The sequence below is a fragment of the Alosa alosa genome, chromosome 1, assembly GCF_017589495.1.
Source record: "Alosa alosa isolate M-15738 ecotype Scorff River chromosome 1, AALO_Geno_1.1, whole genome shotgun sequence".
NCBI lineage: Eukaryota > Metazoa > Chordata > Actinopteri > Clupeiformes > Clupeidae > Alosa > Alosa alosa.
The window spans coordinates 29704067-29725880 of NC_063189.1; the positions used below are offsets into that span (position 1 = coordinate 29704067).

Genomic DNA, 21814 nt, shown 5'->3' on the forward strand with positions numbered 1-21814 from the left:
TTGACTACAGTCTTGATGGGACTTGACAGGAACATAAGCAACACATTGTTATCATCACTGATTTTGGTAGACAGTAACTTTTAACTTTTCTGTTGTTCTCTATTTTTGTTATCTGGTGTAAATATTACAAATTGGTTAAAGTTAAACACATTGCAGTTGGTTGCAACTATGTTAGCGTAAACTATTATCTTTCTGGAATCCTGAAATCAAATACTGTGAAGACTACAACTTACAGCCGCCTTAAACTTCACCAATGTGGTCGGGAGAAAGCATGTTTACTCACTTAATTTTTTGTTACAGCTGTCCTTGACACTGACAACTGTCCCACGAAACACTCGCTGCAAATGAAAATGGCAGAAAAAGTAAAGCATATCTGTTTGAAGTAAATACAGAGGAAAGAATTGGTTTAGTGCACATGTTAGAATTAAAGGTGAAATTAAGAGAGGAGAAAATACTAAAAGGCAAAAGATGTTACAGCTGTACCCAGTAACCACTTTGCATTGCAAATAGCTATACAGAGCATGCAACTTAGAGATGTTAAGTGACTTTATTTCTCCTTGAAGGAAATGTGTCCTCTGCATTTAACCCATTCGTAATTAGTGTACACACACACAGACACACTAGAAGCAGAGCTCAGGAGCACCCAGGGGGTTAGGTGGGCACCTCACCCGTTGATGGTAGAGTGCCGTTTAGTTACACCCCCACACACACACTCATTTATCCTACCAGTCAGGAAATTAAGTGGCCACCCTTTGGATTCAAGTCCGCTTCCCTAACCAGTAGGTCACGGTCCAGATGTGCATGAGGCACTTGGCCTGCTATTTGATGTGTTCAGGCCAGGGTCCATTGTTTTATCTCTCTTCAATGCCCCTCCCTCTTCAGCCTATAAAACTCACGCCAGAGGGGCATATCTGGGCTCGCAGGACTATAGGCTACACGTCCAACAAGTAGGTCAGCTTCCCCATTCTCTGACATTTCTTTAACAGGGAAAAGGCTAAGCACGGCATCTGGTAGCCGCATACGTGTTTAGTTACAGCTGCCATGATGTTGAAGGTGAAGCTGGCTGTGCTGACTGCGGTGGTGACGGCGTACATATGGAGAGACACGTTTGACCCTGGTAGGTGTGAGCTCATTTTTATCAAAGAGAGTGAAAGGATGCATGTAACATGTGAATGAGATCAAATGCATGCTCTAACTTGCACACCCTAAAGCATTGCATAACTTTATTACTTACTTGCACAACGGGAAGCTTTACACAACTCTATCATGTAGACTGAGTACATACAGTATCTTGCTTGCACAGCAAGCCCAAGTTGTGATTTTTGCTATGCACATGCATATTAGTGCCCTCTTTGATCATGGAAAATTTGAACGACACAAGTATCTCCCATCCCATATTTTATGGCATGGCCAATATTTTATGGCATTGTGTCATGTAAGGTTGTTGCAAAATCTAGAGAAATCTGTGAGGTGGTCAGCGGGGGACAGTTGAGACACACATTGGATTGTGTTATTACTTGAACATTCCATTTGTAGGCTAGGTTACTGTTCGCCATATCTGTTCCTGTGTCACATTTTGTTCATGATGTATTCCTTTTAACCAACGCTAATTTAAATGAAATTAATGAATTTGAACTACAATACTGCAATTGCTATGTTTTTATTTATTCAACTTTCCAACGAACGGTTAGTTAACTATACATCATTAAAAATAGGTGTCTCAACTGTACCAGGTAGGTGTCTCAACTGTACCAGGTAGGTGTCTCAACTGTACTTTATAGGGTACAGTTGAGACACAGTCAAGACAAAAACACACCTTATGTTTATGAGCTAATTGTGGAAAATATAAACTACTTATGGGTATTATTGATTGATAATATTTTAGTCTACAAGCTAAGGAAATGGCATGTGGAATGTCTTGTGGAAAATCACTTCTTTTTAGTATCTATTTTTTGTTTGATTTTGTGTGGTTAAAAAGTGTCTCAACTGTACTCAGTCTACCCAACCCAGGCATGTTCAATGAAGTAAAAACATTTGAGCAAACTGAAACATTTAAAGTGTAACCTTGCAGTGTTGCGCAGATCTGGCTGAATCTTTCAATACATTTTTTTTTTGTACCTTAAAACGATGTTTCCAAAATTGTTTCAGTGGTTCATCAACTCTTAACAGGGTGAACGGCACTTCTGCACTCGCTTCGCAGCCCTTTATCGAACCGCACTATGTAAGTTTGTCAGATCGGGTAGCGGATCTGTAGTTCGATGGAATGAGACAAAAGAAACTACAAATTTGACTTGCATGATGTCGCAATACATCGTACTTTCATAAAATCATGCAACATATTCTACCTTGTCTGTGGACATCGTTATTTGCAAAGCCGCTGCTGGATAAACAAATAGCGTGCGTGCGACAGAGGAAAAGTTCTTTGGTGTTGCTTTAAGGTTTATCATAGGTGCCATTGAGTTCAATACGATTAGGAGTGGTGGTGGTGGTAGGCTAGGGATGACTTTCATTTTTGTAAGGGTTAAGTAAAGCTTGCTGTTCCTGTATAATGTACAGTATTTTGTTAAAATGGTTGCAGCATAATGAGAATGAGGTGATTAACAAACACACGGTAGGCTATAGGCATCACATCTTGGACCGCTATGAAGACTCCAGTGCTGAAGCGTTAGCTGATGCTAATTGGTTTATTAGACTGTTGATAAACAACAGTGATAACAGATGAATGGCAACAGATAACAGAACAGGGTGTGTCTCAAGGTATCAGGTAACTAAAGCTCCTTTAGGGCCTGTTGGTCATGGTTGCATGGTGTGATGTTTTAGGCCTACAATGTTTTAATGACGATTGTGCAATATGTGATTGTAGCCTACATATGCACTATTATTTACATAACTGCCAATGGTTTTTAATCATGTGAAAGTATGTGACTTGTGTAAGCTCATTACACTGTAAGAAAAAATAGGAAAGGTTTTCTCTTCTTTGATTGATACAGCAAGTGGTTTATTCCAGTGCAAAATGGCAGAAAGGTTAACAAAGTTTACAAAGGTTCAACCTATGCCTGCCCTCGGCATATTCTCTGGAGTTCTCTCTCCTTCGTCCTATCTGGGTGAACTACTACGTCCTGTCTCAATGACCTACTAAAAGTTACCAACTCAAGTCATTATATGCTGGTCTCAATGCAAATTATTAAGCTGTGTGTGTGTGTGTGTGTGTGTGTGTGTGTGTGTGTGTGTGTGTGTATTGCAGAGAGTGTGCGGGGGGCCAGAGTGTTGGTGACGGGCGCCAGTATGGGCATTGGTGAGCAAATGGCGTACCACTACGCCCGCTTGGGTGCCCAGCTCATCATCACTGCCAGGAGAGAGAGTGCCTTACAGAAAGTCAGTGTGAACACACACACACACATTCCTTAAGCCAGAGAGACAGATTGGTACGATCAGAGGGGAATTAAGTCTCATATTGATTTTTGGCAAGGTATTGCACCCTTGAATTAGAAAATAAGTGATAGCATTGGTAGTAGCTTTGTGTTATCACCCTGTTTGTGTCTATTATGCATGTGGGTGGTTGACATGACATGGCCTTTTTTTGGTCCAATGTGTCAAAGATAGGTAAATTATAAAAAAAATATATCAAAAACTATGGTGATATTGTTCAGAAAATGCTGTTTTATATGAACATCCAGAGCATTCATGGGATTAATCTTCCATTTTTTCACAATTTTCAGCCAAACCAGAAAAAGCTCATATGGCGTGACTGTCCCAGTCACATTTCACAAATTTTGATTTTGAATAAAAACAAGAAAATTAATTTATTTTCTGTTTATTCAATCATATATTGATAACCCAGATGCCTACTTGTGAGTCTGCTTGACTAAAAGTTCAGGCATAATATTGTGAAGCCACCCTTAACTAAAACACTTTGTCCCAGAAATGGATATCATATGGTGTGACGCCATATTACTTTTTTTAAACGGGCAATTGTTTGGAGACCTTTGGGGAGTAGGGGTCCTCCTTCTTTCAGGAGGAAGAACAACACCTCAGAAGGACACTGAAAGTTACAAGGTGAGTTTTCTCTCTTCATGTTTTCAAAAAAATCAAGTATATCCGGCACTCCTGCTTCAGTTCCCTTTTGCACTGTCTTTTGGTGTGACGCATTTTACGCAAAAATGCCCAAATAAAATGACTTTTCAGTCAATATTACCTTTAAAACTATATTGTCATATTGCAGTTAGCATGTTTTTAGGATGTTAGCTTAAAAGCAAATTGCTTAATGTCATGCTAAGTACATGAAACCTCATATGGTGTGACCCCATATCATATAGTGTGACCGGGTTTTCTCGTCACACCATATGATTTATTTGTCACACTGTATGATAGAAACTGCATTTTCCTGCATAAATAATGTTTTTTTCATACATATGTTTAACTCATAATTAAGTGTAATATATATTTTGACATATTTAACATGATTTAACATTTATTATTTAAGATGTGCAAATATTGAATGTATTGCGAATCACACACACATAAAATACAGAAATCACCCCCACACACACTCACTCACTCACTCTACAGCCTTGGGTACAAAATATACATATTTGACATTCTAAATATCAATAGTAGTCTGAGAAAATAAATTCTGATGTTAAAGAAAACAGTAATATTAATGTTGTCTTTAGCACTATAAGAAATTGCAACAATTTAATCTGATTATAATGCAGAAAAACTTTTTAAATTATCTGAATAAATTGTTGAATTTGTCTTTTAACAGATACAAAGAGAATAAACTCAAAGGGGAACTACAAACATTCAGATTGAAGCCCACTATTGAGAAGAGAAAAACTCAGGGAACCCAAGAGCTATACAATATTTGGTGGCATTCTGTTTTGCATAGTTGTGATTTCTAAAAGTGAACCTTTACATGATATGCCTGTCTTAAACTGTCTTTTGTTGCTTGTATACATATAATAAACACATATAATAAATACATATAATACACATAATAAATACATTGTTTTGTGGTGTTATTTATCATATGGCGTGACACCATATCATTTGGTGTGACATCAAGAAATTATGAAAATAAAAAGGCTTTTGGGGTCTAAATCATACAAATATCAACAGATAGAAAATAGGGTCAGCAAAAGTCACAAGCATTTTCTTTCTTTTATATCAAGGTATGTCAAAATGAATATGACGTTTATTAAAAGATTGAGGACATATGCCTTACTCTGTGTATTGATAAGAAATATAGTGTAAAATGTAATAAATTTGCGCAAGGAAATCCTAGATCTTGATGAAGTAATGATAGAAGATTACAATACATTGCTCATAATAAAAACAAAATACCCCATTGTAATTTTACAAACAATAACTTTCATGTCACACCATATCACAATTTTAGTCACTACCACAACTAATTAGTGAATAAATATGAATTTCAACACAAAATCTAAAAGACCATACATATTTTTGGGAATGGAAGGGTCAGTACAACAGGACTAAGTGATTTCCATGCCTAAAATCTGTTTTTTTTTCCAAAAACTTTTTTTCGGCCTAAAACGTCAACCACCCATTTATGAGGGGATATGTTACAGGTGAGTAGGCCAAACATCTTAACTTATAGATATCCCCACAAAACTTCCGTAGATGATTATTTACATTATGTCAATACTTTTTGGTATTGGATGTTTTCTGGAATATTATGTAGGCATATGTAAATTAGCTATTATCTAATGAAATATGCTAGCCTGGGAAAAACCCAGACGTACTTCCGGCAAATTCGAGATTCACTCTAAAAGTCCGTCTGGCCAAGAACCATAGACAGTTGAACCCATTCTAGACCATTTCCAATTTTCCTAGATCTAGGCACCAATCAGAACCCTTGAGGCGGGCTTTACACAATGACGATAGCGCACCATGTTGAAGAAGCCGTGGTTTTTAAAAAATAACATCAACGATGGCTGCTGCCGCTTGTTTGAAGCTGCTATCACGTTGGTTTAAGACAGGGAGTTAGACGTTTCTGAACTGCTTCTCTATGTTGGAATAACGCAACATTGTACAAACATGTAAGGGGTACCTATGTGATATCTGCAACAGTGGTAGGCTACTGAAAACGGTTTGATATTCTGTTCATGTAGGCCTACAGTAGCTGGACATGTAGCCGACAGAAAACACATAGGCTTTGGAATTGGTGTGCTATGCGAGCATAACTCGAATGCTACACTTCAGTAGCTTGGCTAGCGCCACCACTTCTCAATGAGACGTGGTCTGGGAACCAAACGTTCATTTTCTCGTATTTGAAAAAAATGCCCAGATCCGATTATTGGGTGCCACGGATGTCTATCAAATGCGTCTGTGCATAGCTCATCATCGTCTTGCTTTCCCACCTGTTCTGTGATTGGTTCCCTATCTCAGGCGAAAATTTGCTCCATGGTCTCCAGGCTGCCTTAGCAGCGTGAATCAAATCGCGCGCAAGGCAGCATGGGAACACCCAGGCTAACACTTCAGTGTTTGCCTTGAAACAATTCGGGCATAATTGCTTTGAACGTTTCAGTCTCTTGTCCCCCATTCCTGCTTTATATGTCCCGGTCAGCCAGAAAGGACAAATGAAACAAAATGCTCGTTTGAACGTGAACGGTTTTGTTCAGAGCTGAAAATGCAATTGTGTTTGACCGAGGACAGATGTAAATTTCTAGTGACAAAATATTAGCTTTCAGTGTGGCACGATGTCTTTGTAAATTAATTTAAGTTTAATTAAAAAGTGGTTAATTCTTCCTGCTTCTTTCGTTGCTCTGGTTTTTGGCCTCTCCTACTGCGTCCGAGGCATTTTGATCGGCGTTTTGATATGCTTCTAATAATTCAAATGGGAACGCTAGGGTTGGGCGAATGAAGCCCCATGAGTATTATTTCACAAAAGTGAAATTTCTTGAAGTAAATTTTTTGTTAGTACGGAGCCCCTAAGGGTCATGAGCAAAATAAAATCTAAAGTTTAGTTTCATGTGCTCAGTTTCCTAATGCATGGTGGAGTGCTACAGCATGACGGTCAATCTTGTAACAACTTGTATGACAAAGAGGCCTAATTGGAGATATTTGCGTGATGCATGCACTTGTTATCACTGGTAACAACGTTATAGCCTATTATTAAACGCCTATTCAAATGGTCAAATCAATGCTCCAAGTGGGGGGACATCCTTCTCCCAAGTCCAATGCCCACTAGGAGATAGTTAACTCCTAATGACTCCTAACGGCGTTTTTACAGCTTTTACGCCGCTTTTTACGGCGCGATTGGAGGTTACGCCGTGAAATGCGCCGCTTTTTACGCCGTTCTGAAGCTATTCAAGAGTGTCGTATAATACGCCGTTATATGCATTCATTACGCCGTCTTTTACGCCGTATTTGTGTGCACAAAGCGGCGTCAAAGACGGCGTTTTCCTCATATATGATTCTCCTCCCTTGGCCCCTCCCACAGTCACTAAATTTTAACTGCTTTCGCCAAAACAGACGATACAATTCAGCACAGATCCTCATGCTGCAAAGTTGACTAACTTTTATGTAGTTTGCCATGTATTTTGTTTGGGTAGCCTAAAAACTACCCCCTGTATGCACTTTGCTGTCATTCTAAATGTGTCTGCCATGCACTGTTTCGTCTAATATACTTTTATCTTCGTTTAGATGAAGCACACCGTAAGCACCCCGTAATAATATTAGCCTACGGTGTGCTTCATCGAAACGAAGATGGGGGCTGTAGCCTATTGCCGTAATAATATTACGGTGTGCTTCATCGAAACGAAGAAAGTATTAGACGAAACAGTGCATGGCAGACACATTTAGAATAGCCTAGGCCTTTTATCATTCGTTTTGCTGAACCACATCGTGCTTAAATCAATGACTCAGTGGGAGGGAACGAGTGGGGAGAAATTATCATAGGAAAACGCCGTCTTTGACGCCGTTTTGTACACACAAATACGGCGTAAAAGACGGCGTAATGAATGTATATATATAACGGCGTTTTATACGGCACTCTTGATTAGCTTCTGAACGCCGTCTTTGACGCCGCTTTGTGCACACAAATATGGCATAAAAGACGGCGTAATGAATGCACACAACGGCGTATTATACGGCACTCTTGAATAGCTCCAGAACGGCGTAAAAAGCGGCGCATTTTCACGCATTTCACGGCGTCACCTCCAATCGCGCCGTAAAAAGCGGCGTAAAAGCGCCGTTATTAAAGCCGTTTGTGTCTTAAAACGTGCAAGAACCAGACGTAATTGTGGCACTCTTGGCTTGCCATACGATTCAGCCCTGAACACGCCCAGACTCGAACCCGCGAAACAGCAGCACCTCAGATCGGGAGGCGAGCGCGCTAACAATTGAGCCAATAGCCCAGGCTACTGGCTCGCATGCCAGCAGCACTCTTGAGGCGTCGGGGAGTGAGGTTTACCAACGTTCCACAAGCACAGCTAAGCTAGCTGGCATCCGTTACATAGGCGATTTGCCATAAGGTAGGCTATGTTAAAACCGCTTGCCATAAAACTGCCAGGTCATGGACAACGGCATTTGCAAGCAAGCTAATCTAACAGGGACTCTACTTTCCAGTTAATTCAGTGTGTTCCCAAATGCTTAGCGATAACGTACTGAGATGGTTTCGTAGCCTCTTTGACAGCTGTAACCTACATATTTATGTTTTTGCCAGCTAACTTTTAACATGATTTTCATATTCATTGTGATGCTATATGGGCCTCATGCACATGAAAGATTAATATCACGCCATTATGTTGTTTAACACCGTAACACCGTTTTCACCTTACAACTTTGCTGATAACATTTCAAATAAATGTCAGTTAGCGTATTAGCAAGGATATTGTGTAACGTATAGGCTAGCCTACTGTTGATGTTGTTTCATAGCCTTTTGCTTGTGTGTAGTTAGGCCCACTGCTAGATTTTGACAGGAGCTCGCGATATCGCTTTAAAGTAAGCTATTTTGGCTCACGCAAGCTGTCAAACACTGTCCACTCGCCTATGTGGTGCACCCCTCTGGTTTATCCAGTGTTTATCATATGTTAGCTAACTGTATCTGGATGTGTTGCTATCAGAGCAAGACGTTAGAGATGGCGCATGACATGCAGTGATGCCTCGCATAAAAAAAAAAATAAAAAAAAACGCTATTTAAGCACCGAAATGAGGCACCGAAATCCACGTTGTTATTCGATGTAGTTACTACCGTTTGTGTCGGCACCGGTGCCATATTAGAACCGTGTTTCGGTGCCCAACCCTAATGTTAATGTTGTTGTTGTGGTGTTTACCTGAATTAATGCTTAAGTATGTGACTGTTGTTGTTGTGGTGGTGGCAGAAGTGGAAAAGTCTAGCTTCAGAAAGTAAAAGGCCACTTTGGCAAAGTATCGTAACAATCACTTTTTATTACACGTGTACTAATGATCAGTAGGTACAAAAAATACATAATGTCTGGACAACCTAAGTATGTGATATTACATACTATTACATAGGTTGTTAGACTGTTCTTCATTATGTAGGCCTAGAGGAATAAGGACACCTTAAAATAAAATGTTACCCGAATGCCGTAGTATGCTAATGTTGTTGTGGTGGTGGTCGGTGAAGGAGGTGTTTACCTCAATGAATGCTGTAGTATGTTAATGTAGTTGTTGTTGTTGTTGTTTTGGTGATGGTGGTGATGTTTACCTGAATGAATGCTGTATCGTAACACCCCCAATTATCACCACTTTTGTTCAGAAATTGTAAAACAACGATGTTTTTTAACACTTCAAAATAACATTTGCTAAATGAACCTTACATTTTTCAGTAGCCATAGGTGTGTAGATTTGAACAAAATCTGGTTTGGTTCTTAACACGAGCATTTACTGCCTGAAATATCCAATTTTGTTTACCACGCTCGGAGTTATAGTGCTGGCCTGATGGGTCGCCTATTTATGCCGTTTCAACGGCACATGAACGGTTAGACCGAGAATTCTCGTCATGAAATTAAAATTCCACTGGAACTCCAAGCGGATGTGTACACGCGGCCTTACAACACTGTTTACAGCTCTTCGAGTCACGGTAAAATGTCATTTTTGGTACATAGCTAATTTAGATACACCTGGTGTGGGTGCTTGCGTTTCTTTAGGAATCAGCCATCTTGGTTTGTATAGAAATGGATATTAAGTGACACATACACAAGACGGCGGAAATACGGGACCGACGGTAATAGGGGGAGTTCCGATAGTTTGTTGTTGTTGTTGTTGTTGACCTGAATGAATGATGTAGTATGTTAATGTTGTTGTTGTTGTTGTGGTGGTGGTGGTGGTGTTTACCTGAATGAATGCTGTAGTATGTTGATGTTGTTGTTGTGGTGGTGTTTACTCTCTGTGTGTGTTTACTACCTGTCAGGTGGTGGAGCGCTGTGTGGAGCTTGGGGCCCAGAAGGCGCTGTACGTGGTGGGAGACATGTCGGACCCCGCAGACCCCGAGAGAGTCCTCAGACAGGCCGTGGACCTGCTGGGTAGGAGCATGCGCGCACACACACACACACACACACACACACACAGAGGACTGATATCCATAACACACACACACACACACACACACAGGACTGATATCTGCGACACACACTTAAAGGGTGTTAGGATGATTCTAAGGGTCCAGCACTGACAGGGGGCCTCTAAAGAGTCCCCCAATAATACTATATATTATCAGGGGATCCAGAATTATTGTCTGTCATAGGGCCCAAATTATCTAGCAGCTCCCCTGGCAAGATGCCCATGCTGTAGGCACAAATGCACCTCCACACCGTCATAGATGTTGGGTTTCAAACTGAGCTGGATAGGTTGGATACTTGGATAGGCCCTCTCCTCTTTAGCCCATATCAGTCCATGATTTCCAAAAATAATTGCACATTTTGATTGGTCTAACCACAGGACCTTTTTCCATGTTACATCAGTTTATTTTAAACAATCTCAGGCTTAGATAAGACGGTGGTTTCTGTGTCATGTCTAAATACAGTTTTGGCTGTTGCATGGTAAAGTTTACACTAGCATTCATGAATTGAGTGTCAAACTATGCTCATAGACAATGGTTATCAGAGGTTTTCCTGAGCCCATATAATGATTTTCTTTACAGAAACAGGTCTGGTTTTAATGCAGTGCCATCTGAGGTCCAAAAGGACCACAGCCATCCAATATTGTTTTTCAACTCTATCCCTAGTTTGCAAAGATTTCTCTGGATTCTCTGAATATTTTAATGATATTATGTACTGTAGATGATGAACTCCCCAAATACTTCAAAATTTCACGTTAAGAAGCATTGAAATGACATTGTTTCATCATTTGTCCACACAGGTTTACACAAAGCGATGAATACCGCCACATCTTTACTTCTAAGAGACCCTGCCTTTTTGGGATGCTCTTTTTCATACCCAATCATGTTGCCAGTTACCCTAATTAGTTGTGAAACATTCCTTCTTTTGTTTTCTTTATCATTACTAGGGTTGGGTATCGTTTGGGTTTTATCCGATACCGGTGCTAAATTGATACTTTTACAACGGTGCCGGTGCCGGTACTTTGTTTTTAAAATGTTTTAAATTAAAATGGTCTAAAGCATGAATTGCTTTTTTTTAATTGATGGAACAAATTTGAACATGAAATTGAACTGTTATATTCAATTTACTATCAATATCTCATTGCTACTACGAATAATACATTTAAATGTTAAAACAGCTTGCCATGCATGCACACACAATGGTAAGCTCTGCTTTCAAGTTTACCCAGTGTAGGCGGTTTGCCATACGGTAGGCAATGTTAAAACCGCTTGCCATAAAACTGCCAGGTCATGGACAACGGCATTTGCAAGCAAGCTAATCTAACAGGGACTTTACTTTCCAGTTAATTCAGTGTGTTCCCAAATGCTTCAAGAAATGTCATGTCTTAACCCATAACAGGCAGTAGTTTTGAACATGTTAGGCTACATGTCGGTGTTGAAGTGTTTAGATTCCCAGCACTAGCCTAGTAGGCATTTTAACAGCAACTATGGCTATGTGCTAACACCAGTCAGATGAGTTTAATTAGCGATAACGTACTAAGATGGTTTCAAAGCCTCTTTGACAGCTGTAACCTACATATTTATGTTTTTGCCAGCTAACTTTTAACATGATCTTCATATTCATTGTGATGCTATATGGGCCTCATGCACATGAAAGATTAATATCATGCCATTATGTTGTTTAACACCGTGAAATAAAGTTTTCACCTTACAACTTTGCTGATAACATTTCAAATAAATGTCAGTTAGCGTATTAGCAAGGATATTGTGTAACGTATAGGCTAGCCTACTGTTGATGTTGTTTCATAGCCTTTTGCTTGTGTGTAGTTAGGCCCAATGCTAGATTTTGACAGAAGCTAGCAATATCGCTTTAAAGTAAGCTATTTGGGCTCACGCAAGCTGTCAAACACTGTCCACTCGCCTATGTGGTGCACCCCTCTATCCAGTGTTTATCATATTGTAATGATCTGAGCCTAGCTGTTCATGACTGTGCTCCCATGATGATGTGCAGTGTGTGTATGTGTGTAATGTTCATGTTCTAAACCATGTGGGTTGACAACATTGTATGTCCTGTCTGTTGTGCTTAGGTTTGCAGCTGGTTACAGTGTTCATAACTAGGGTTGATTGGTGTGTGTTTTAGATACAGCCTCATATAGATGTTTAGTGCTGGAGCATAAGGGCCAGGTCTGGCCCGGAATTATGTGTTTGTGTGTTTTGGTGCGTAACCAATAAAAACCATTCTAAGACAACTGTGCAGTTTGTTACATTGGTGTCAGAAGTGGGATGTCGACCTCTACTGGACGGGAGGAGAAAGCTGCGACCGATACCCCGGCGATGATGAGTTTCCTGCCAAGACGGCTCTTCGACAGTGCGCTCGCCCATGGCCACCTGCTGCGCCTAGCAGACGGAGCCAGCCTGCAGCGTGACCGTAATGAAGAAACCCGCCCCCGGCCACAGGAGGAGACGAACCGGGCTGATGGCAGCATCCCGCCACTGGAACCCGCTCCACACGGGAGCGATGGAAAGCGGATGGTCCCCGGTGCGACGGCGGCAGAAGGGCGCTCCAACGCCAAATTGCCCCGTTACAATGGTGAGAGCCCGCTGGCGACATATCTGGTGCAGGTCCGGCTGGCAGCCGAGCTGAATGGCTGGTCGGCGGTGAGAACGGGCGTACAGGTGGCGTTGGCCCTGGAGGGGGAAGCGCTACAAGTATTAGAAGACCTGCCACCGGCAGAGCAAACAACCTGGACTGCAATCGAAGCCACTCTGCAACGACGATTCGGCCAGAGGATCTTCACCAGCGATGCTCGAGAACAACTCGCTTCCAGGCATGCCACAAAGGGGCGAGAGACTGGGCAAGTTCAAGGGCTGACCTGCAGCTGTATGCCCGGCGGGGCTACCCAACGTACAGCCAGAGTCTACATGAAGAAATGGCACTGGAAGCGTTTGTGCGAGGCATCCACCGGGCGGCTGAGAGAACACCTTCCGCCTGAGCGCGCCCCAGCTTCGCTGGCCATGGCGCATGAGGGAGGCGAGCGGGTGGAAAACATCTTCCACACAACGGAGTCAAGGCATTGCGTACGCCAGACATCAATGGAGGAAGACGGGGAGGAGTTGGAGACGACGCGACAGACCACAGCACAGCCACCACAATGCCGCCCACGCGAGTGGAAGAGGCCGGCCAGCGGAGACGGATGCTACCGGGGCACATCGCAAGGTACTGTCCCGCCCCAGCACCCCTCACGCGTGCGCCCCAGTCAAACTAGAGGGGGGTGGCACGGCGGGAGGGATGCCACCTTCAGGTTTCACTACCTCCCTGGCTATGGACTGCATACGACTGGGCCGGCTCGGCCAAACAAGAGGACTCTATGTGGACTGTACGCTAGACAGAGCATGAAGTGCGAAGAGCTGGCGCGACGAAGAACCCTCCAACTCGCACCACGCAAGCCCGCAGAAAGCAAACTCGCAAAGAGTGCTCGCCATCCAAGACTCCGCTCCTCCCCACACAAGCCCGCGAAAACAAAAGGTCTCATCCAGGTCCGCTTGCTGAGTCTCCGCCCCTCCCCACACAAGCCCGCAAAACTCAAGCCCGCGGAAATAATGGGTCTCATCCAGATCCGCTTGCTGAGTCCGCCACTGCTCAGCTCACGCCCACTAGAGAGGAGCCAGGAGAGCGGGTTGAACAATCACCACTCTCCGCTCAGAGAGTGCAGCCCTCTTTAGAAACAAGGCAAGCCGTAAATGAACTCTGCACTCGTAGCTGTGAGGGGCTGAGTGAAGCACAGGGTAGCCAGGTGCGGAGGCTACTAGCAGCCTACACCGACATCTTCGCCGCAAGAGATGAGGACTGCACCCGAACGAGCCTGGTCCAACACGATATCGACACCAGAAATGCCCGGCCCATCCGACTTCAACCTCACCGCTTACCGTTCGCCAAACGACAAGCAGCTGAAGAAAATATCAAGGAAATGGCCGCGGCAGGAGTAATAGAGCCAAGCAGTAGTCCCTGGGCTGTGCCAGCTGTACTCGTCCGGAAGAAGGACGGCTCGTCGCGGTTCTGTGTTGACTACAGGCGCCTCAACCAGGTAACCTGAAAAGACTCCTACCCGCTCCCCCGCATTGACGATGCGCTGGACAGCATTGCCGGCTTCTGCTGGTTTAGCTCGCTGGACTTGCGTAGTGGCTACTGGCAGATTGAGCTAGCCCCGGAAGCTCGCCCGAAGACAGCGTTCTCCATCGGGCAAGGGCTGTGGCAGTTCCGGGTACTTCCGTTCGGCCTATGCAACGGGCCAGCGAACTTCGAGCGACTGATGGAGCGTGTCCTGGCGGGCATTCCACGAACATGCTGCGTGGTTTACCTGGATGACATCCTGTGTCATGCAACGGACTTCACCGGTGCCACAGGACATCTGGAAAAGGTGTTCGACGCAATACGAGGTGCTGGACTGCACCCGAAAAAGTGCCACCTGTTCCGGAGGCAAACCGGGTTCCTGGGCCATGTCGTGGGGGCTGCTGGAGTGGCCACCGACCCAGCTAAGGTGGAGAGGCGGTGGCGTTGGCCTGTTCCACTGACGGTGCTGAGCTATGGAGCTTCCTGGGCCTGGCGTCATATTACCGGCGCTTCATTCGGGACTTTGCTACAGTCGCCAGCCCGCTGCAACGATTGACGACAAAAGCCAGCTCTTCGAAAGTGGAGGAGTGCGACAGCGGCATTCGGCGGCTGGGGGCTATCGCGAGGCCCGGTGCTCGCCTTCCCTGACCCTCGACTGCCGTTGATCCTGGACACCCGCGCGCCAGCGGCGTGGGCGTCGGCGCCCGTCCTCACAAACAGGCGAGCAAAGAGGGCGCAGCAAGTGGTCGCGATACTTCAGCCGCTCACTGGACCAGTGGGGAGAAGAATTACTGGCGTGACACGCAGAGAACTGTTGGCTGTGGTGGTGGCAGTCGCCATTTCCAAACCTACCTCACGCGACAAACGGTTCCTGCTGAGAACGGACCACCGCGTCACTCACCTGGCTGCTGAACTTCAAAGAACCAGAGGGCCAGCTGGCTCGCTGGCTGGAGGCGCTCCAGGACTACGACATGGAGATTCGACACGGGTCGGGGCGCCCTGTCCAGCCCTGTCCGCGTCCGTGTGCAGCAGACCAGTGCCAACACTGCGACCGGAGGGGAGGAGAGGAGCCTGGCCGCCGCTCAACCGGAGCCCGCCATCGGTACAGGCTGCATCAGGCTGCAGAGAGAGAGAGAGTCGCTGTTTTCAACGCCACCAGCGTCGCGCCAACGAGAGGGTCAACGCTCGCCAACAGCACTCCAGCGAGAGACTCAACGCTCGCCAGCGCCGCACCATCAAGAGAGCCACCGCTCGCCAGCTTCACGCCAGCGAGAGAGTCAACACACCCCAGCAGCACCCCGATGTCGTCTTGCCGCCTTCTGCTATCAGCAGTGATCGAGAGACCAGAGACAACGCACCGCAGCCCAACGCCACGACACAGCACTGCAGAGCGGCAGCTGGGGCCATGGACGCGCAGTCGCCGGTGGATGTGATGTCGAAGGAGGAGATCCGGAAGGCGCAATCAGAGGACGCCACACTCGGCCGAGTGTGGTCATGGATCGAAGCCGGTCAGCGACCGCCATGGACTGACGTATCAGCACTCGATCCAGAGACCAAAGCGATTTATTCACAGTGGCCGGGAATAGTAGCACGTCAAGGACTGTTGTATAGACACTGGCGAGCTCCCGATAGACAATCTGACATTTTCCAGTTGCTGGTTTCTGCTGGATTACGAGCCTGTGTACTGGAACATGTGCATGGGGCAGTGGGGGCGGCTCATTTCGGCATTGCAAAGACTCTTCGTCGGCTGAGAAGCCACTTCTATTGGCCGGGATGCAGGCTGGACGTTGAACTGCTTGTTCACTGCTGTGACGCCTGCACAGCGAAGAAGGGCCCCACACGACGCTCGCACGCTCCGCTGCAGCAATACACAGTTGGGGCTCCCATGGAGCGGGTAGCCGTCGATGTCATGGGCCCACTGCCAGTCACAGAGCGGGGAAATCGCTACGTGCTCGTGGCCATGGACTATTTCACTAAGTGGCTGGAGGTGTATGCAGTGCCAGATCAGAGCGCCCAGACGACAGCGGACAGACTGGTCACTGAGATGTTCTGCCGGTTCAGGGCACCGGAAGAGCTCCACAGCGACCAAGAGCGGAATTTCGAGGCGGAGGTGTTTGCTGAGGTTTGCCAGCGCATGGGCATCTGGAAAACAAGAACGACACCTCTGCATCCACAAAGCGACGGGCTGGTGGAACGGTTTAACCGGACGCTAGCAGTGCAGCTGGCCATATTGGCCGACCGCCGACAAAAGGACTGGGACTTACACTTGCCCCTGGTGCTCTGGGCATATCGCTGTGAGCGGTGCAAGAGTCAACGAAATGCACACCGGCAGCTCTGATGTTCGGGCGAGAGCTACGAGACTCCGGTGGACTTGGTGTTGGAATTCGCCTCGAGGCGGAGATTGAGGTAAGCCAGGGCTGGAATACTACAAGCAGCTCACGCCAGTGGGAGACTGAAAGGAGTCTTACGAAGCTGTGGGCCGGCAGGCTATGAGTGAAGCTGGAAAGTTCGTCAAATTATGTGCGTTTGTGCTTCACGATATGCGTGTTACGATATGCAAACTGTGCAGTTTGTTACAATATGTTAGCTAACTGTATCTGGATGTGTTGCTATCAGAGCAAGACGTTAGAGATGGCGCATGACATGCAGTGATGCCTCATTATAAAAAAAAAATAAAAAAAAACGCTATTTAAGCACCGGAAAATGAGGCACCGAAATCCATGTTGTTATTTGATGTAGTTACTACCGTTTGTGTCGGCACCGGTGCCATATTAGAACCGTGTTTCGGTGCCCAACCATAATCATTACACAACTTTTTCAGCATTTTGTCACCCCCGTCCCAACTTTTTTTGAAACGTGTTGCTGGTATCAAATTCAAAATTAACATACTATTTTCCATGAAATAGTAAAATTTGTCATTTTCAACATTTTATATGTTGTCTGTGTCCTTTTGGCAACTACATATGAGTTTACAAGTTTTGCAGGCGTCCCAATTTTTTCTGATTTGGGGTCGTAGTTAGGTGAGCTTTTGACCTGCGATGACCATTGCCCTCTCTGCAGGAGGCCTAGACTACCTGGTGCTGAACCACATTGGGAACAGCCCCTATGGGCTGTGGGACAGGGATGTGGAGTACATCAGGACGCTCATGCAGGTATAGCGCACACCTATGCATCAGGACACTCATGCAGGTATAGGAAATAACACACACTTTTGATAGCCCCAATGATGGTGAACGTAAACTGCCATGCCATAAACAACAGCAACTAGTAGATAGGACTTTTGACACACGGAAAGAACACGCACATTTGATAGCCCCAGCCAGTAATGGTGAACTTGAACGTGATAGTGAACGGGAAACAACTGTACCAAAACATGACACATCAATGCACAACCCCAATGCATAAAAAATGAATAAATCACCAGAGCCAGCCGCTCCATAATAAAAACATTTCTTATCATCATGCAGTTAAAGGGATATTCCACCATTTGGGGAAATACACTCGTTTCCCACCTCTCTGAGTCTGACAGTAACACTTTTAGCTCCAGCTCATTGAATCAGATTAGACCGTTAGCTTATAGGAGAGATGCTAACGGTCTAATCTGATTCAATGAGCTGGAGCTAAAAGTGCTACTGTCAGACTCATAGAACGGCTGGATGAACTGGGAAAAGGTAAAACTCAATTGTTAACTCAAGGGGAGGTGGAAAACGAGTGTATTTCCCCAAATGGTGGAATATCCCTTTAACAATGTACGAAGGAGTTTGTTTTTCTCCGCAACCCTGTCTATTACGTCATCTGAATCCAAGTTCATTAGGACCTCTTTCCCTGTCGCCATCAGCATTAGAGCCTCCAAATTATCCTTGAGTATCAGTATCAGTGCTAGTGCTAGCTGAATCTGCACTTGATTTTAAAAACAAATCAGTCAGTTTGCCGCATTTTTCACCGTCAGTCAAAAGTGCATTCTTAGATTTCTCTCCCTTTTTCTCCGCTCCCCCCTTGTGTCGCATGATGCCTCCATTCATTTGTTTTGTTGCTAATCTCAGTCAACAGTATAGCTTCCAATTTCCAACTTCTAATTTTTAACTTCCAACAACCACACAGACGCAGACAGGTTCTACTGAATTCTCTCTTGAAATTCCCAAAAGGCATTGCTTCATTTAAACTTTTGCAACAAATAATCAAATAAAAAATGAATGTGGATTTGTTTTATTTCAAACCATGCAAGTTTTTGAACATCTGAATGAGACATTTTCGCTATGAAACAATGCAGACTGATGTAAAAGTTTGCGACTGTAGATAGTAGAGGGTAACCATGACTGTAATATAAAGACTTGTGTGGTATAAATACTGATCAGATTCCTTATCTCATAAGTGTGAAGGATTTAGAAAAGTTTGATTTAGAGAAGATTGGCTAACACTTGACTATCATACATTATTGATGCTTGGAAGAGAGCTGAGAGAAATTATCTTGGGCCCGTTGATTACACTTAAGGAGTCATAAGGTCAATCATACCACACTCTGATTGGCCGGACGGCCTAAACAGCCCACGAGGGACCTTGGGCCTTCTGGCATCTGCCCAAATTCCAGATTACCAGTCCGTCACTTATCCAGGTATAGTGCACACCTGTATTCAGGACACTTATTCAGGTATAGTGCACACACCTGTATTGAGGACACTTATCCAGGTATAATGCACACCTGTATGTTGTATCTGTATGTTTATGGTGCAACTCTCGTCTGCAGATAAACTATGTGAGCTACGTGCAGATGGCTGCCACTGCTCTACCTACACTGGAGCAGAGTGGAGGGGCTGTTGTGGTGGTGTCCTCTCTCCTGGGTGAGTGGAGGGGGGGGTTGTAGTGGTGGTGTCCTCTCTCCTGGGTGAGTGTGGGGGTAGTGGTGGTGTCCTCTCTCCTCGGTGAGTGGGGAGGTTGTAGTGGTGGTGTCCTCTCTCCTGGGTGAGTACCTGCGCTGGAGCAGAATGTAGGGGCTGTTCTGGTGGTGTCGTCTCTACTGAGGGATTTATTCAAAATTCTCATGCAGCTTCTTAAAGGGGAAATCCGGTGTAAAATGGATTTTGAATGTGCTTACTATGATAACGAGCCTTTAAGCTTGAATATTTCAGCTTTACTTACTCCTCTAACACAGTAAAGTAAATAGAGTGTGGATTAAACAAGGCATTTGAGGAATCTTGGGCTTTCAGAAACACTGATTGACATCAATTTCGACCTCTATCTAACCCCAGGTAAGATGACCACGCCATTTGCAGCAGCCTACGCCTCCACCAAGTTTGCCCTGCATGGCTTCTTCGGAACGTTGCAGCATGAGCTGGCCATGCAGGGCAGCAACGTGTCCATCACCATCAGTGTCCTGGGCCTCATCGACACGCCCACCGCCTTGGACAAGATAAGGTGAGAACAGAGACAGACCCATGGAACACCACCAATGGAATAACTTTCCTTTCCACCAACATAATAAACCACCAATGTAATAAAAATCTGCACAAAATCTACAGGTTTTAAACGTAATAAATAATCCCTCCCTCTCACATACTTATACCTTTACGTATTATGCATCACCTTTACCAGGAGCCAAGCAAAGCAACATAGACACCCCTTGTGTTCTTTTGTTATTATTTCACTTAAATAAATGCCATTATGCAGTCTGTGGCAGCCCTAGAACCATATAGTTTTAAATTTAGTATATTTATAGGGACAGGTCCCAGACCCTTTATGCAAAGTTGCTCTGGCATTGTGTTTTGTTTTATGGTCATGAGATGGTTTAGATGGTGACATTTTTGACAACTATTCCCTTACAACTGATAAAACAGATATAATATGACTAAATCAGTGATTTATTACATTGGTTGGAAGTTAATGTAATATATTTTTTATCCTTCCCACCAATGTAATAAAATCTTGCAAATGATTACATTGATGGGAAATTGGGTTATTACGTTGGCAGCAGGCAACAGTTATTGCGTTGGTGGGAAATTATTACGTTGGCAGGATTATTATGTTTAAAATCTGCAGATTGCAGATTGTGTTACAGACCCACAGCCCAGAGGCCCTGTAGTCCATATGGTTAAACAGACATGCAACATCAGCTTCTCTTCTATGATTCTGTGATTTTTAGACTTTTGATTCTGGCTTAAGAGTGTTCTTGTAATAGAACGGTTTTAAAGTCAGAATGCCATGAGTAGTTGAGGGCCAGATCAGTGTTTCAGGATAGTTTTTTTGTTTTTGGCAGCCACTAATCCTGCGTATATGGTTCACCATCAATTAACACTAAGATAACATCAGCCGTTCTAACCGACATTCACAACCTCAGCCAATCTAATAATTCAGCAACAGGAACCCAGAACCGAGTTTTATCAGACCCAGGTCTAAGGCAAATTTGGGTCAGAGACGCCCAGGGTTGATTGCAGTGATCTGCATTAAGGAAGAAATGCCAAAGCAGCACACAGAGCTGAAGCAGGAGCTGTCCAGAGATTAGCTGATTCTGGTGCATGTGTGTTATGGCACACCATAAATACCTCACTTGCAGCCAGCACGTCCACTGAGATCAAATTACCAACACTTGTTTAACAGAAATACGACTATTTTTTTTCCAAATCAGCTGACCAGCATCCAATTATCAGTGTAATGTTTTTTGTTTTTGTTTGTTTGTTTATTGTTTACCTCCAGGGGTTTTACCAATGTCACTCCTTACCCGGCGAGTGACGCGGCGCTGCACATCATCAAGGCCGGAGCCACACGTCAGAAGGAGTCTCATTTCCCATGGTTCCACTGGTTCACCTGCTTCTTCCGCGACTGGTTCCCCTACTTCAGGGACATCTGCATCCAGAGCTCCTTCACCATCCCCACCCACTGACACAGACCACATCTCAAAACGTTTCAAACACGGACCACATATCAAAACGTTTCAAACATGGACCACATCTCAGAACTTTCCCAGGACTTCTCAAATGACCCTTAAATTCAACTCAGTGACCTTACAGATCTTATACACTGCCGTTCAAAAGTTTGGGGTCAGTTAGAAATGTCCATTCCACTACATTATAGACAGTATACCAGCTGAGATCAGTTGTATTGTTTTTTAATCAGGGCAGCAGTTTTCAGATTACATTGTGCTTACACGTGCTTACATAATTGCA

At 44.5% G+C, this 21814-nt stretch overlaps 1 protein-coding gene across 2 annotated transcripts; it reads left to right on the plus strand.

The window, feature by feature from the left end:
* The first annotated feature begins 928 nt into the window (after nt 1–928).
* Nucleotides 929–21778, plus strand: hsd11b1lb (hydroxysteroid (11-beta) dehydrogenase 1-like b). Of its 2 annotated transcripts, none has more exons than XM_048241682.1 (7): nt 929–1117; nt 3245–3375; nt 10400–10511; nt 17718–17809; nt 19402–19495; nt 19904–20069; nt 21345–21778. In XM_048241682.1, the coding sequence occupies exons 1-7, from the start codon at nt 1042–1044 to the stop codon at nt 21529–21531; spliced, it is 858 nt and encodes a 285-aa protein (XP_048097639.1). In that variant the 5' UTR covers nt 929–1041; the 3' UTR covers nt 21532–21778. The 2 variants fall into 2 exon arrangements, with proteins under 2 accessions (XP_048097639.1, XP_048097628.1); XM_048241671.1 differs by lacking the exon at nt 929–1117 and adding an exon at nt 1554–1733.
* The last annotated feature ends 36 nt before the right edge of the window (nt 21779–21814 follow it).